We start from the raw sequence: 16,885 nt of genomic DNA, 5'->3' as shown, positions 1-16,885 counted from the left end.
GGTAAGCAGAGCACAGGAGTTATTTCAAAAATAGTGCCTTCCTGGGAGAAAGGTAGCGCGGGGGATTTTACTCAGGGAGTCTGTATATAGTTATATAAGAAAGCATTTAGGGGCTGGAGAGATGGCTTGGCTGTTAAGGCTCTTGCCTGTGAAGGCTGAGAACTCAGGTTCAACTCCCCAGGTCCCATGTAAGCCGCATGCACAGCAACTCAAGCATGCAAGGTCATATACTCACACCAGGGGACACGGGCACCTGCAGTTTGATTGCAGTGACTGGAGGCCCTGGCATACCAATTCTCTCTCTTTCTCACTCTCTCATAAATGAAAGACAGTCTATTGGGCTTGCCTCAAAAAAAAAAGGAAAGTGTTTGGGAGTTGGGGATGGGCACATTCTTGAGCATGCTCAGTTTAAGGCATGGTTCATGAAGGAAAGATGATGGACACAGTTTCAGTCATGCTTAGTTTAAGGACATAGGACACAAGTTTCCAAGGTTAAAATGGCCAACAGGGACGCCCAGCTTGAGTGGTAAAGATGGCTGAAAAGAAAGCCTCTGTTCATGCCTCAGCTGGAGTGGTAAAGTTGACTGACAGAATCACCTCTTGGCATGCCCAGCTTGTGTGGTAAAGTTTGCTGACAGGAACACCTCTTGGCATGCCCAGCTTGTGTGGTGAAGATGGCTGACAGGAACACCTCTTGGCATGCCCAGCTTGTGTGGTGAAGATGGCTGACAGGAACACCTCTTGGCATGCCCAGCTTGTGTGGTGAAGATGGCTGACAGGAACACCTCTTGGCATGCCCAGCTTGTGTGGTAAAGATGGCTGACAGGAACACCTCTTGGCATGCCCAGCTTGTGTGGTGAAGATGGCTGACAGGAACACCTCTTGGCATGCCCAGCTTGTGTGGTGAAGTTTGCTGACAGGAACACCTCTTGGCATGCCCAGCTTGTGTGGTGAAGATGGCTGACAGGAACACCTCTTGGCATGCCCAGCTTGTGTGGTAAAGATGGCTGACAGGAACACCTCTTGGCATGCCCAGCTTGTGTGGTAAAGTTTGCTGACAGGAACACCTCTTGGCATGCCCAGCTTGTGTGGTGAAGATGGCTGACAGGAACACCTCTTGGCATGCCCAGCTTGTGTGGTGAAGATGGTTGACAGGAACACCTCTTGGCATGCCCAGCTTGTGTGGTAAAGTTTGCTGACAGGAACACCTCTTGGCATGCCCAGCTTGTGTGGTGAAGATGGCTGACAGGAACACCTCTTGGCATGCCCAGCTTGTGTGGTGAAGATGGCTGACAGGAACACCTCTTGGCATGCCCAGCTTGTGTGGTGAAGATGGCTGACAGGAACACCTCTTGGCATGCCCAGCTTGTGTGGTGAAGATGGCTGACAGGAACACCTCTTGGCATGCCCAGCTTGTGTGGTAAAGATGGCTGACAGGAACACCTCTTGGCATGCCCAGCTTGTGTGGTAAAGATGGCTGACAGGAACACCTCTTGGCATGCCCATCTTGTGTGGTAAAGTTGGCTGACTGGAACACCTCTTGGCATCCCCAGCTTGTGTGGTAAAGATGGCTGACAGGAACACCTCTTGGCATGCCCAGCTTGTGTGGTAAAGTTTGCTGACAGGAACAACTCTTGGCATGCTCAGCTTGTGTGGTAAAGATGGCTGACAGGAACACCTCTTGGCATGCCCAGCTTGTGTGGTAAAGATGGCTGACAGGAACACCTCTTGGCATGCCCAGCTTGTGTGGTGAAGATGGCTGACAGGAACACCTCTTGGCATGCCCAGCTTGTGTGGTAAAGTTTGCTGACAGGAACACCTCTTGGCATGCTCAGCTTGTGTGGTAAAGATGGCTGACAGGAACACCTCTTGGCATGCCCAGCTTGTGTGGTAAAGTTTGCTGACAGGAACACCTCTTGGCATGCCCAGCTTGTGTGGTAAAGTTTGCTGACAGGAACACCTCTTGGCATGCCCAACTTGTGTGGTAAAGATGGCTGACAGGACCACCTCTTGGCATGCCCAGCTTGTGTGGTAAAGTTGGCTGACAGGAACACCTCTTGGCATGCTCAGCTTGTGTGGTAAAGTTTGCTGACAGGAACACCTCTTGGCATGCCCAGCTTGTGTGGTTAAGATGGCTGACAGGAACACCTCTTGGCATGCCCAGCTTGTGTGGTGAAGATGGCTGACAGGAACACCTCTTGGCATGCCCAGCTTGTGTGGTGAAGATGGCTGACAGGAACACCTCTTGGCATGCCCAGCTTGTGTGGTAAAGATGGCTGACAGGAACACCTCTTGGCATGCCCAGCTTGTGTGGTGAAGTTTGCTGACAGGAACACCTCTTGGCATGCCCAGCTTGTGTGGTAAAGTTTGCTGACAGAAACACCTCTTGGCATGCCCAGCTTGTGTGGTAAAGTTTGCTGACAGGAACACCTCTTGGCATGCCCAGCTTGTGTGGTAAAGATGGCTGACAGGAACACCTCTTGGCATGCCCAGCTTGTGTGGTGAAGTTTGCTGACAGGAACACCTCTTGGCATGCCCAGCTTGTGTGGTAAAGATGGCTGACAGGAACACCTCTTGGCATGCCCAGCTTGTGTGGTAAAGATGGCTGACAGGAACACCTCTTGGCATGCCCAGCTTGTGTGGTGAAGATTGCTGACAGGAACACCTCTTGGCATGCACAGCTTGTGTGGTAAAGATGGCTGACAGGAACACCTCTTGGCATGCCCAGCTTGTGTGGTAAAGATGGCTGACAGGAACACCTCTTGGCATGCCCAGCTTGTGTGGTAAAGATGGCTGACAGGAACACCTCTAGGCATGCCCAGCTTGTGTGATAAAGATGGCTGACAGGAACACCTCTTGGCATGCCCAGCTTGTGTGGTGAAGATGGCTGACAGGAACACCTCTTGGCATGCCCAGCTTGTGTGGTGAAGTTTGCTGACAGGAATACCTCTTTGCATGCCCAGCTTGTGTGGTGAAGATGGCTGACAGGAACACCTCTTGGCATGCCCAGCTTGTGTGGTGAAGATGGCTGACAGGAACACCTCTTGGCATGCCCAGCTTGTGTGGTAAAGATGGCTGACAGGAACACCTCTTGGCATGCCCAGCTTGTGTGGTAAAGATGGCTGACAGGAACACCTCTTGGCATGTCCAGCTTGCACTATAAAGATGGCTGACAAGCACACCTCTTGGCATGTCCAGCTTGCACTATAAAGATGGCTGACAGGAACACCTCTTGGCATGCCCAGCTTGTGTGGTGAAGATGGCTGACAGGAACACCTCTTGGCATGCCCATCTTGTGTGGTAAAGATAGCTGACAGGAACACCTCTTGGCATGCCCAGCTTGTGTGGTAAAGATGGCTGACAGGAACACCTCTTGGCATGCCCAGCTTGTGTGGTAAAGATGGCTGACAGGAACACCTCTTGGCATGCCCAGCTTGTGTGGTGAAGTTTGCTGACAGGAACACCTCTTGGCATGCCCAGCTTGTGTGGTAAAGTTTGCTGACAGAAACACCTCTTGGCATGCCCAGCTTGTGTGGTAAAGTTTGCTGACAGGAACACCTCTTGGCATGCCCAGCTTGTGTGGTAAAGATGGCTGACAGGAACACCTCTTGGCATGCCCAGCTTGTGTGGTAAAGTTTGCTGACAGGAACAACTCTTGGCATGCTCAGCTTGTGTGGTAAAGATGGCTGACAGGAACACCTCTTGGCATGCCCAGCTTGTGTGGTAAAGATGGCTGACAGGAACACCTCTTGGCATGCCCAGCTTGTGTGGTGAAGATGGCTGACAGGAACACCTCTTGGCATGCCCAGCTTGTGTGGTAAAGTTTGCTGACAGGAACACCTCTTGGCATGGTCAGCTTGTGTGGTAAAGATGGCTGACAGGACCACCTCTTGGCATGCCCAGCTTGTGTGGTAAAGTTTGCTGACAGGAACACATCTTGGCATGCCCAGCTTGTGTGGTAAAGTTTGCTGACAGGAACACCTCTTGGCATGCCCAACTTGTGTGGTAAAGATGGCTGACAGGACCACCTCTTGGCATGCCCAGCTTGTGTGGTAAAGTTGGCTGACAGGAACACCTCTTGGCATGCTCAGCTTGTGTGGTAAAGTTTGCTGACAGGAACACCTCTTGGCATGCCCAGCTTGTGTGGTGAAGATGGCTGACAGGAACACCTCTTGGCATGCCCAGCTTGTGTGGTGAAGATGGCTGACAGGAACACCTCTTGGCATGCCCAGCTTGTGTGGTGAAGATGGCTGACAGGAACACCTCTTGGCATGCCCAGCTTGTGTGGTGAAGATTGCTGACAGGAACACCTCTTGGCATGCACAGCTTGTGTGGTAAAGATGGCTGACAGGAACACCTCTTGGCATGCCCAGCTTGTGTGGTAAAGATGGCTGACAGGAACACCTCTTGGCATGCCCAGCTTGTGTGGTAAAGATGGCTGACAGGAACACCTCTAGGCATGCCCAGCTTGTGTGATAAAGATGGCTGACAGGAACACCTCTTGGCATGCCCAGCTTGTGTGGTGAAGATGGCTGACAGGAACACCTCTTGGCATGCCCAGCTTGTGTGGTGAAGTTTGCTGACAGGAATACCTCTTTGCATGCCCAGCTTGTGTGGTGAAGATGGCTGACAGGAACACCTCTTGGCATGCCCAGCTTGTGTGGTGAAGATGGCTGACAGGAACACCTCTTGGCATGCCCAGCTTGTGTGGTGAAGATGGCTGACAGGAACACCTCTTGGCATGCCCAGCTTGTGTGGTAAAGATGGCTGACAGGAACACCTCTTGGCATGTCCAGCTTGCACTATAAAGATGGCTGACAAGCACACCTCTTGGCATGTCCAGCTTGCACTATAAAGATGGCTGACAGGAACACCTCTTGGCATGCCCAGCTTGTGTGGTGAAGATGGCTGACAGGAACACCTCTTGGCATGCCCATCTTGTGTGGTAAAGATAGCTGACAGGAACACCTCTTGGCATGCCCAGCTTGTGTGGTAAAGATGGCTGACAGGAACACCTCTTGGCATGCCCAGCTTGTGTGGTAAAGATGGCTGACAGGAACACCTCTTGGCATGCCCAGCTTGTGTGGTGAAGTTTGCTGACAGGAACACCTCTTGGCATGCCCAGCTTGTGTGGTAAAGTTTGCTGACAGAAACACCTCTTGGCATGCCCAGCTTGTGTGGTAAAGTTTGCTGACAGGAACACCTCTTGGCATGCCCAGCTTGTGTGGTAAAGATGGCTGACAGGAACACCTCTTGGCATGCCCAGCTTGTGTGGTAAAGTTTGCTGACAGGAACAACTCTTGGCATGCTCAGCTTGTGTGGTAAAGATGGCTGACAGGAACACCTCTTGGCATGCCCAGCTTGTGTGGTAAAGATGGCTGACAGGAACACCTCTTGGCATGCCCAGCTTGTGTGGTGAAGATGGCTGACAGGAACACCTCTTGGCATGCCCAGCTTGTGTGGTAAAGTTTGCTGACAGGAACACCTCTTGGCATGGTCAGCTTGTGTGGTAAAGATGGCTGACAGGACCACCTCTTGGCATGCCCAGCTTGTGTGGTAAAGTTTGCTGACAGGAACACCTCTTGGCATGCCCAGCTTGTGTGGTAAAGTTTGCTGACAGGAACACCTCTTGGCATGCCCAACTTGTGTGGTAAAGATGGCTGACAGGACCACCTCTTGGCATGCCCAGCTTGTGTGGTAAAGTTGGCTGACAGGAACACCTCTTGGCATGCTCAGCTTGTGTGGTAAAGTTTGCTGACAGGAACACCTCTTGGCATGCCCAGCTTGTGTGGTGAAGATGGCTGACAGGAACACCTCTTGGCATGCCCAGCTTGTGTGGTGAAGATGGCTGACAGGAACACCTCTTGGCATGCCCAGCTTGTGTGGTGAAGATGGCTGACAGGAACACCTCTTGGCATGCCCAGCTTGTGTGGTAAAGATGGCTGAAAGGAACACCTCTTGGCATGCCCAGCTTGTGTGGTAAAGATGGCTGACAGGAACACCTCTTGGCATGCCCAGCTTGTGTGGTGAAGTTTGCTGACAGGAACACCTCTTGGCATGCCCAGCTTGTGTGGTAAAGTTTGCTGACAGAAACACCTCTTGGCATGCCCAGCTTGTGTGGTAAAGTTTGCTGACAGGAACACCTCTTGGCATGCCCAGCTTGTGTGGTAAAGTTTGCTGACAGGAACACCTCTTGGCATGCCCAGCTTGTGTGGTGAAGTTTGCTGACAGGAACACCTCTTGGCATGCCCAGCTTGTGTGGTAAAGATGGCTGACAGGAACACCTCTTGGCATGCCCAGCTTGTGTGGTAAAGATGGCTGACAGGAACACCTCTTGGCATGCCCAGCTTGTGTGGTGAAGATGGCTGACAGGAACACCTCTTGGCATGCACAGCTTGTGTGGTAAAGATGGCTGACAGGAACACCTCTTGGCATGCCCAGCTTGTGTGGTAAAGATGGCTGACAGGAACACCTCTTGGCATGCCCAGCTTGTGTGGTAAAGATGGCTGACAGGAACACCTCTTGGCATGCCCAGCTTGTGTGATAAAGATGGCTGACAGGAACACCTCTTGGCATGCCCAGCTTGTGTGGTGAAGATGGCTGACAGGAACACCTCTTGGCATGCCCAGCTTGTGTGGTGAAGTTTGCTGACAGGAATACCTCTTGGCATGCCCAGCTTGTGTGGTGAAGATGGCTGACAGGAACACCTCTTGGCATGCCCAGCTTGTGTGGTGAAGATGGCTGACAGGAACACCTCTTGGCATGCCCAGCTTGTGTGGTGAAGATGGCTGACAGGAACACCTCTTGGCATGCCCAGCTTGTGTGGTAAAGATGGCTGACAGGAACACCTCTTGGCATGCCCAGCTTGTGTGGTAAAGATGGCTGACAGGAACACCTCTTGGCATGTCCAGCTTGCACTATAAAGATGGCTGACAAGCACACCTCTTGGCATGTCCAGCTTGCACTATAAAGATGGCTGACAGGAACACCTCTTGGCATGCCCAGCTTGTGTGGTGAAGATGGCTGACAGGAACACCTCTTGGCATGCCCAGCTTGTGTGGTGAAGATGGCTGACAGGAACACCTCTTGGCATGCCCATCTTGTGTGGTAAAGATGGCTGACAGGAACACCTCTTGGCATGCCCAGCTTGTGTGGTAAAGATGGCTGACAGGAACACCTCTTGGCATGCCCAGCTTGTGTGGTAAAGATGGCTGACAGGAACACCTCTTGGCATGCCCAGCTTGTGTGGTGAAGTTTGCTGACAGGAACACCTCTTGGCATGCCCAGCTTGTGTGGTAAAGTTTGCTGACAGAAACACCTCTTGGCATGCCCAGCTTGTGTGGTAAAGTTTGCTGACAGGAACACCTCTTGGCATGCCCAGCTTGTGTGGTAAAGATGGCTGACAGGAACACCTCTTGGCATGCCCAGCTTGTGTGGTGAAGTTTGCTGACAGGAACACCTCTTGGCATGCCCAGCTTGTGTGGTAAAGATGGCTGACAGGAACACCTCTTGGCATGCCCAGCTTGTGTGGTAAAGTTTGCTGACAGGAACACCTCTTGGCATGCCCAACTTGTGTGGTAAAGATGGCTGACAGGAACACCTCTTGGCATGCCCAGCTTGTGTGGTGAAGATGGCTGACAGGAACACCTCTTGGCATGCCCAGCTTGTGTGGTAAAGATGGCTGACAGGAACACCTCTTGGCATGCCCAGCTTGTGTGGTAAAGATGGCTGACAGGAACACCTCTTGGCATGCCCAGCTTGTGTGGTGAAGATGGCTGACAGGAACACCTCTTGGCATGCCCAGCTTGTGTGGTGAAGTTTGCTGACAGGAACACCTCTTGGCATGCCCAGCTTGTGTGGTGAAGTTTGCTGACAGGAATACCTCTTGGCATGCCCAGCTTGTGTGGTGAAGATGGCTGACAGGAACACCTCTTGGCATGCCCAGCTTGTGTGGTGAAGATGGCTGACAGGAACACCTCTGGGCATGCCCAGCTTGTGTGGTGAAGATGGCTGACAGGAACACCTCTTGGCATGCCCAGCTTGTGTGGTGAAGATGGCTGACAGGAACACCTCTTGGCATGCCCAGCTTGTGTGGTGAAGATGGCTGACAGGAACACCTCTTGGCATGCCCAGCTTGTGTGGTGAAGATGGCTGACAGGAACACCTCTTGGCATGCCCAGCTTGTGTGGTAAAGTTGGCTGACAGGAACACCTCTTGGCATGCCCAGCTTGTGTGGTAAAGATGGCTGACAGGAACACCTCTTGGCATGCCCAGCTTGTGTGGTGAAGTTTGCTGACAGGAATACCTCTTGGCATGCCCAGCTTGTGTGGTGAAGATGGCTGACAGGAACACCTCTTGGCATGCCCAGCTTGTGTGGTGAAGATGGCTGACAGGAACACCTCTTGGCATGCCCAGCTTGTGTGGTGAAGATGGCTGACAGGAACACCTCTTGGCATGCCCAGCTTGTGTGGTAAAGATGGCTGACAGGAACACCTCTTGGCATGTCCAGCTTGCACTATAAAGATGGCTGACAAGCACACCTCTTGGCATGTCCAGCTTGCACTATAAAGATGGCTGACAGGAACACCTCTTGGCATGCCCAGCTTGTGTGGTGAAGATGGCTGACAGGAACACCTCTTGGCATGCCCAGCTTGTGTGGTGAAGATGGCTGACAGGAACACCTCTTGGCATGCCCAGCTTGCACTATAAAGATGGAAGACAAAGACCCCTCCAGTTATGCTCAGTTTTCTCTGAAAGTTTTAGCTGACGGCTGATCAGTATCTTAACTTGTCCCTCATGGCGTCTTAGTAGGCCAGCTCTGGGAGGGACTTCAGGGACCAGTGCTGCTTGAAAGGTGCAGGTCTCCAGGGAGCAGGTTGCACTCTCCTTTCCTGTGCCCGTTCTTCTCCTCTTCTGAGGTCTTTCTTGAGCCCCACTGATGAGTGTCCTGTGGCTGTCATAATAAATGTCCAAGCACCAGAAACATCCCATAAAACCTCAGGACTCCACGGAGCCTGTGGGAAACTGCTACTCCAGTCCCGACCGGGTGGGGAAACTGAGGCTGTGAGGGTCTTGGTATGGTTGGCCCTGGGAAGTGCTCTAGGCACCTCTGCGCTTCCCTGCTACTCTGGGAGTGTGACCCCAACATCTTTCCTCTCTACCCCAGGATGGTGGAACACTGCCTGCACATGATTGACCGCATGGTCATTTATTACTTCATTGCCGCCTCCTACGCGCCCTGGTGAGTACCACGGTCCTGCTGGTGGGGTGGGGCTTCCCCGCTCTCTCTTGCCTTCATGTTTCTCTCGGCCTGATTAACTTGCTGGCTGAAGACAGGAGGGAAGCAGCGCAGAGAGACTCCCTCAGCTCTGCTCTGCTCTGCCGGGGAACAGCCACTTATACCACGTTTCATGCATCCTTCTAGAGCATCAAATGTGCGCTATAATCATATGCAAATGGTATGCACATATTTGCATGTATAAATAAATGTCTATAGGTATATACATATGAATATACTTGCACATATATCCAGAAATAGTTGGGTGGTTTTTGTTTGTTTGTTTTTGTTTTGTTGTTGTTGTTTTTCAAGGTAGGTCTCACTTTTGCCTAGGCTGACCTGGAATTCACTATGTAGTCTCAGGCTGGCCTTGAACTCATGGTGATCCTCCTTTCTCTGCCTCTCCCTCCCCACCCCAGCCCCAACACCCCCTCGGTGATTTGAATGTGACATGTCCCCCACAGCCTCAAATGTTTGTGACTAAGCCTCATACTCAGTCCCCAGCTGGTGGAGCCTTGCTGGGGGAGGTGTCACTGGGGGTGGTCCTTGACGTTTATTCATTAGTCCATCCCATGGGGAGTTCACTAGACATCTTTGCTGACTGCCCCCTGTGGCATGATGTGACGCCCAGCCTCTGCTCTGCCATGCTTTCTCCTCCACGACGAGACTTCCCCTCAAGACTGTAAGCCTGACATGAGCCTCTTCCTTCCATAAGCTGCTTCTGGGCAGGTGTTTTGTCTCAGCAACGAGATGGTAACTGCAACACACACCCTGTGTATGTGACCAACAAGACAGGGCCATGCCACAAACGAAAGGGAGATGTGTCAGAGGCAAGTAGGACACAGAATCTGCCTTCATCTTTCCTTAAGAAAGATAAAGCAGGGCTGGGCGTGGTGGCGCACGCCTTTAATCCCAGCACTCGGGAGGCAGAGGTAGGAGGATTGTCGTGAGTTCAAAGCCACCCTGAGACTCCATAGTGAATTCCAGGTCAGCCTGGGTCAGAGTGAGACCCTACCTTGAAAAACAAACAACAAAAAAGATAAAGTTATGAATATAAAAAGATAATGTTGGGCTGGAGAGATAGCTTAGCGGTTAAGCACTTGCCTGTGAAGCCTAAGGACCCCGGTTCGAGGCTCGGTTCCCCAGGTCCCACGTTAGCCAGATGCACAAGGGGGTGCACACGTCTGGAGGTCGTTTGCAGAGGCTGGAAGCCCTGGCGCGCCCATTCTCTCTCTCTCCCTCTCTCTGTCTTTCTCTCTGTGTCTGTTGCTCTCAAATAAAAAAAAAAAAAAAGATAATGTTATAAATATTGTGAGGGCAAAACCTAAACTCTACCATAAGCTACACAAGGAAGAAGACAGCCTAATGCTGTCTAATGGGAGAGTCAGAAAGTTCTGGAGCAGAGGGGAAGGCCACAGGGTGCATCCTAAACCACCTTGCTTCCTGTACCCATGGAGAGAATTCTCACCAACAACCCAACTCAGTAACCCACACACCTGCAGAGGGAATCCCAGCCTTTCCTCTCCACTGACTGCAGGATACTGGAGAAGAACACCTGGGGAACATGTGAGATGAGATGACCAGAGAGTTGGCTCCATATATGGTGACTTTGGAGCATGTCTGTTTCACTAATTTTCAGTATTTTCGGGAATGGTTCCAAGTGAGAAAGTAGATATGAAACGGCGCCCTCTAGTGCGTCGTATCGGGACTGCTGTTTGCATCCACCGGGCCTATGAAGCGGAAGCAGAACAGCGCCCTCTAGCATGGGTTAATCTCATGCACCGCTTGTGCGGAGTCTGGTTCACAGCTGGTATTCACGTGGGCATGTCTCTATGGCTCTAAGTAACAAATCTTACAGTAGCAGTGTCTTTAGATTGGCTTTGGGGTCAGGCACCATGGGTCACTAGGAGTTAGGCTCTGAATGTTCAAGATATCACAAGTTACTGGGGATCCAAGTAGTTGGGGGGTCTGATGGTTAAAATGTGGGGATTTTTGCTTTTGGTCTTCTTTGTCTCTACATAATGTATTGTGTTTTATACCCACCCTTTCAACCACGGGCCTATTTTAGAGTCTGCTTAGAAAGATCTAGGATTGAGGCTGGGGACATAGCTCGGTTGTTAGAGTGCTTGCATGGAATGCAAAAAGCCCTGGGTTTGATGCCCACCACTGCATAAATGGGTGTGTGGTGGGGCATGCCTGTAAACCCAGCACTTTGGAGGTGAAGGTAGGAGGAACAGAACTGATAGAATGAATATATGTTATAAAAGGAGGTTGTTAGAATTGGCTTACGGGATAGGGCTGGGTAGTTGTAGCAGACAGCTTCAGGTTCACTGAGATGAACTTCCAGACCAGGCACAGTTATGGAGAAAGGGACTTATTGGAGTTTACAGATCCAGGGGACGTTCCATAATGGCAGAAGAAGCTGGCCTGCTTTCATAGGATGAAACACAGAGAGAGAGAAGCGCAAGCCTAAAAGCCAAAAGCCACACAGCACAGCACACTTGAGGAACTCCAGCCAAGCACACTTTGCATATCTTTAGATTGAAATTCCAACTCCACCACCACACCTTAAGATCCACCCAGTGACACCACCTCCAGCCAGGTGGCTGCAGATGCAAACTACAAAATAATAAAAATAAACTGAATATATTAGGGGCCATCTAGTTAAACTACCATAGTAGGCTACCAGTGGTTATCTACAGGCTGGGGAGGCTGAGAACTCAGTAGCTGCTCAGCCCATAAGGCCAGATGCCTCAGCAGTCACTCCCTGGTGCTGGAGGCCTGGGGCTCCCCAGGGAACCTCTGGGGTCCGATCCACATTGGAAGGCTGGGGAAGCTGGAGTCTGTTTGTTGATGATGGTGGTGGCAGCTACAAACCCAGATACTCAGGAGCAAAGAGGCAGGTATCCCAGTGAAATTGCTTCACCTCAGAAAGTGCTGCCTGCCTGGAGGGTGGGTCTCCCCCTCTCAGTAACCCTCTCTGTATCCTCACAGACACACCCAGAGAAGCGTGTCTCCTAGGTTGGTTTAAAGTCCTGTCAAGCTGACAATTAAGACCATAGTGCATACCACTTCTCTTACTACTTGGGAGTCTGAGGCAGGGGGATTATGAATCTGACACCAACCTGGGTTACATAGCCGGACTGTTTAAAACAAAAATCAGGGTGTTGGGATAAAGCGCTTTATGGGCAACCATGAAGACTTAAGTTTGGATCCTAGCACCCATGTATATGCTGGGTGGGCATGGTGGTCACACCTGAAATTCCAGGCTTGGGAAGCCAGGATGGGTTCCCCAGGGCAATCAGGCTAGCAAGATTGGCTGAACTGGTGAGCTCTGGGTTCAAGTGAGAGACCCCACCTCAGTCAGTCAGGTAGGGAGAGATTGAGGAAGACAGACACCTCCCATCAACCTCTTGACTCCATGCATGCCCACCCACATGCACACTCACCCACATGCAAACATACACACGCACACACCACACGCCCATATACACAAGCGTTCTCGTCAGGCTGTGTGCATAGGCTATATAAAGACACAAAAATGAATTTCAAGCTTAAACTTGGGTCTTACCCTCAAGATAATCTCATTATGGATATGCACATACCTCAGAAATCTAAGAAATCCGAAACCCAAAGCACAGAATTCCTAAGTATTTTCAAAGTTTTTTTTTTTTTTTAAGTTTATTTAGTGTGCACCTTTAATCCCAGCACTCAGGGGCATAGGTAGGAGGATTGCTGTGAGTTCAAGGCCATCCTGTGACTACATAGTGTCATTTCAGGTCAGTCTGGACTAGAGCAAGACCCTATCAAAAAAAGAAAAATGGGAATTCCAGGTCAGCCTGGGCTAGAGTGAGACCCTACCTCGAAAAAACAAAACAAAACAAAAAAAGGGGCCGGAGAGATGGCTTAGTGGTTAAGCGCTTGCCTGTGAAGCCTAAGGACCCTGGTTCGAGGCTCGATTCCCCAAGACCCACATTAGCCAGATGCACCGGGGGCGCACGTGTCTGGAGTTCGTTTGCAGTGGCTGGGGGCCCTGGTGCACCCATTCTCTCTATCTGCCTCTTTCTCTGTCGCTCTCAAATAAATAAATAAAAATAAACAATTTTTTAAAAGTTTACTTATTTGCATGTGCACGTGTGTCTGTGTGTATGTGTGTGCACGTGCGCTCACGTGTGTGCACATGCATGGCTGTACCAGGACTTCTCACTGTGACAAATAAACTTCATACACGTGTGCCACTCTTTATGTGAGTACTGGGGAAATGAACCTAGTACGCAAGCAGACGCCTCCAACCACTGAACCTTCTCCGCAGCCCAGTCCCGAGCACTTTGGATAAGGGATCCTCAGCCTACACTTGCTTGCTCTTTCAATTTTGGGAGGATGGTGCTTTGTTGTATATGTAGCCCAGGCTGGCCTAGAACTTGTGCTCCTCCTGCCTCTGCCTCGCAAGTGCTGGGAGTTCCTGTGTATGTGACCACGCCCAGCTTTGCTGTTCGGTTGGTCTCATGCCCTTTCTGCCTGTCCACAGTATTTCTGTGAGAGCCCTACACCCAGCTATGCCAGGATCTTTCTAGGCTCGGCTTCCGGTGACAGGCTGGTCACAAAGGGCTGGGTTGTGATGATCTTCTCAGACTCGCCCTTGGCTCTCTCTGCCCCAGGCTGAACCTTCGGGAGCTGGGCCCCTGGGCCTCCCACATGCGCTGGCTAGTCTGGATCATGGCTTCTGTCGGCACAGTCTACGTCTTTTTCTTCCATGAACGGTGAGTCAGGGCTGGTGGATCTCATATTGGTGGGGTGGGTGCCCCTTAATCCCCCAGTAGGGCATTCTCAGCACCCTAGGCAGGTAAGGAAGGCCCTGGGGTGATGACAGACGCGGGAGGCCGTGATTCTCTCTCCATCTCAACGTGGAGGCCCGTGACCCAGAGGTCCAAGCTGAAGCAAGTTTCACAAAGAGACAACTCGGGCTGGAGAGATGGCTTAGTGGTTAAGGGGTCTGCCTGCAAAGCCAAAGGATCCCAGTTCGACTCTCTAGGACCCACGTAAGCCAGCTGCACAAGGGGGTGAATGTGTCTGGAGTTCGTTTGCAGTGGCTGGAGGCCCTGGCATGCCCATTCTCTCTCTCTCTCTGCCTCTTTCTCTCTCTCAAAGTTAAAAAAAAAAAAGAGAGAGAGAGAGACAACTCAACAGGCAAAGTGCTTGTCTTGAAAGCATGAGAATGCGCGTTCGGTCCCCAGCACCCATGCACACATGCTGCGTGTGGTGGTGTCCCTGTAGTTTCAGCACAGGGTTTGGGGCAGACAGAGATGGATCCCTGGGGCTTGCTACCTAGCTAATTCTAGCTGAATTAGTGAGCTGGAGGTTCAGTAAGAGATTCTGTCTCAGGAACAGGGGAATGTGGGCTGGAGAGATGCCTTAGCAGTTAAGGCACATGCCTGTGAAGCCTAAGGACCCAGGTTCAATTCTCCAGATCCCATGTAAGCCAGATGCACATGGTAGCACATGCATCTGGAGTTTGCAGTAGCTAGAGGCGCTGGTGTGCCCATTCTCTCTCTCTCTCTCTGTTTCTCTCCTCCCCCACCCTTTCTCTAATAAATAAATAAAATGCTGGGTGCAGTGGCGCACACCTTCAATCCCAGCATTCAGGAGGCAGAGGTAAGAGGATAGCTGTGAGTTCAAGGCCAGCCTGAGACTACATAGTGAATTCCAGGTCAGCCTGGGCTAGAGTGAGACCCTACCTCAAAAAGCCAGTAAATAAATAAATAAAATATAATATAAATTTTTTTTAAAAGATTAAGAAAAACAGGGGGTGTCACTACTGAGAGAGATGCCCGAGTTCACACTGTGGCACTCACATGTATTTGCACACACTGCACACACAGTTGCACACGTAGGAACATGCATTCACACACATGTTAAAGTAGGGAAGTAGAAACGTAAGACATCATAGCTTAGCATCACCTGTCTTCCCTGGGAAAGATCTGAGAGAGCCACAACCCCTGAATCCTTTTCTTTCTATGGGAATAATTAAAGTGGGAAGAAAAGGTGGCTGCAGAAGCAAAAGGAAATAATAGTCTTGGAGTCCCAGAGCCCAACAGGCCTCTAGGAGGCCTTCAGTCCAGGAAGACAAGTAAGGTTCAGTTGGTGGAGCAATTTGGCTTGACTGAGCTTTGCTGCTTGGACCCTTTGGGAAAAGATGCTGGAATTGATTAGTAATGTCTGCCATGGGCTGAGCATTGGAAATATCCATGCGCTTGCTATGCCCAGTATTTGCAATCCAGCCTGCCACTTTGCAGATTTAGAAGTTGAGTCAGAGAGGGAAACAGACCTGTATCATTTGCCTATCATCTGATGGTGTTGCTGGGTAAAATATGAGCTGGTGGGGGGGCGGGGGCGGGTAGTGGCAGGAGAAATAGCTTAGCAGTTAAGGAGCTTGCCTGCAAAGCCAGAGGGCCATGGTTCAATTCCTCAGGACCCACATAAGCCAGATGCACAAGGTGGCACATGCATCTGGAGATCTTTTGCCTGGCGTGCCCATTCTCTCCCTCCCCCACTCTGCCTCTCAAATAAATAAGTAAAAATAAAATATTGTTTAAAACTATGAACTGAGGAGTAGCAACACAAGGAGACTCCCTCTTCTCACTGTTCTGGTCAGGGCATTGCTGCCTCCCGGAGGCCTCACGCTGTGTCTTCCTGCCAGGTACAAACTCCTGGAGCTGCTGTGCTATGTGGTGATGGGCTTTTTCCCCGCCCTGGTCATCCTCTCCATGGTAAGTTCCACTTGCCCAGCTCCCATTTCCTGGAGGGGGAAAATGTGTCTGAGATGGACTCGACTCGAGACTGTCAAGTCAAGTCTTCGCCTTTGGAAACTGAGGCCCCGTGGGTCAGCACGTTTGTCAGAAGGGACAGAAGGACATGGAGGTTAGTGAGGCTTCTCCCGGGCCTGCCTAACCCTGAGGTGAGGCCCCCAGGTACCGTGAAGGTGACACTATACAATTCAAGTGAGGCATTTAATGTGGTGCCAAGCCCAGAGGAAGCACCAGAAACACTGGGAGTTATTGTTATTATGTGACTTTTTCTATTTCTAAAACTGTAATTTGAAAACATATTTATATATTTATTATTAGGGAGAGAGAACAAAAGACAGAGAGGAGACTGGATGGGTGTGTGAGGGCCTCTTGCTGCTGCAAATGAAGTCCAGACACGTGCACCATTTTGTGCATCTGGCTTCAGGAGGGTACTGGGGAACTGAACCTGGGCAGCAGGCTTTGCAAGTAAGCGCCTTTGTCTGCTATGCTGTCTCCCCAGTTCCCCCATTCTTCTTGTTTTTTTATTCCAGAAATCTTTTTTTTTAAGCCAAGCATGGGGTTGGAGAGATGGCTTAGCGGTTAAGCACTTGCCTGTGAACCCTAAGGACCCCAGTTCGAGGCTCGATTCCCCAAGACCCACGTTAGCCAGATGCACAAGGGGGCGCATGCGTCTGGAGTTCATTTGCAGTGGCTGAAGGCCCTGGCGCTCCCACTCTCCTCTCTCTCTCTCTCTCCCTTTTTCTCTCTCTATCGCTCTCAAATAAATAAATAAAAATAAAATATTTTTTTAAAAGCCAGGCAT

General features: G+C 50.9%; 1 protein-coding gene across 1 annotated transcript in view; it reads left to right on the top strand.

The window, feature by feature from the left end:
• Mmd2 (monocyte to macrophage differentiation associated 2) overlaps positions 1–16,885 on the top strand; it is a 65,282-nt gene that overhangs the window by 44,049 nt on the left and 4,348 nt on the right. The window contains exons 4-6 of the mRNA XM_045142508.1: positions 9,167–9,241; positions 13,936–14,037; positions 15,975–16,044. Coding sequence (XP_044998443.1) covers positions 9,167–9,241; positions 13,936–14,037; positions 15,975–16,044 — 247 coding nt within the window. The remainder of the gene's footprint in view (positions 1–9,166; positions 9,242–13,935; positions 14,038–15,974; positions 16,045–16,885) is intronic.

This window comes from Jaculus jaculus, chromosome 2 (assembly GCF_020740685.1).
Source record: "Jaculus jaculus isolate mJacJac1 chromosome 2, mJacJac1.mat.Y.cur, whole genome shotgun sequence".
Taxonomy (NCBI): Eukaryota; Metazoa; Chordata; class Mammalia; order Rodentia; family Dipodidae; genus Jaculus; species Jaculus jaculus.
Note: the sequence above shows the minus strand (reverse complement) of the source record. Positions and strands in the feature narration are given on the sequence as shown.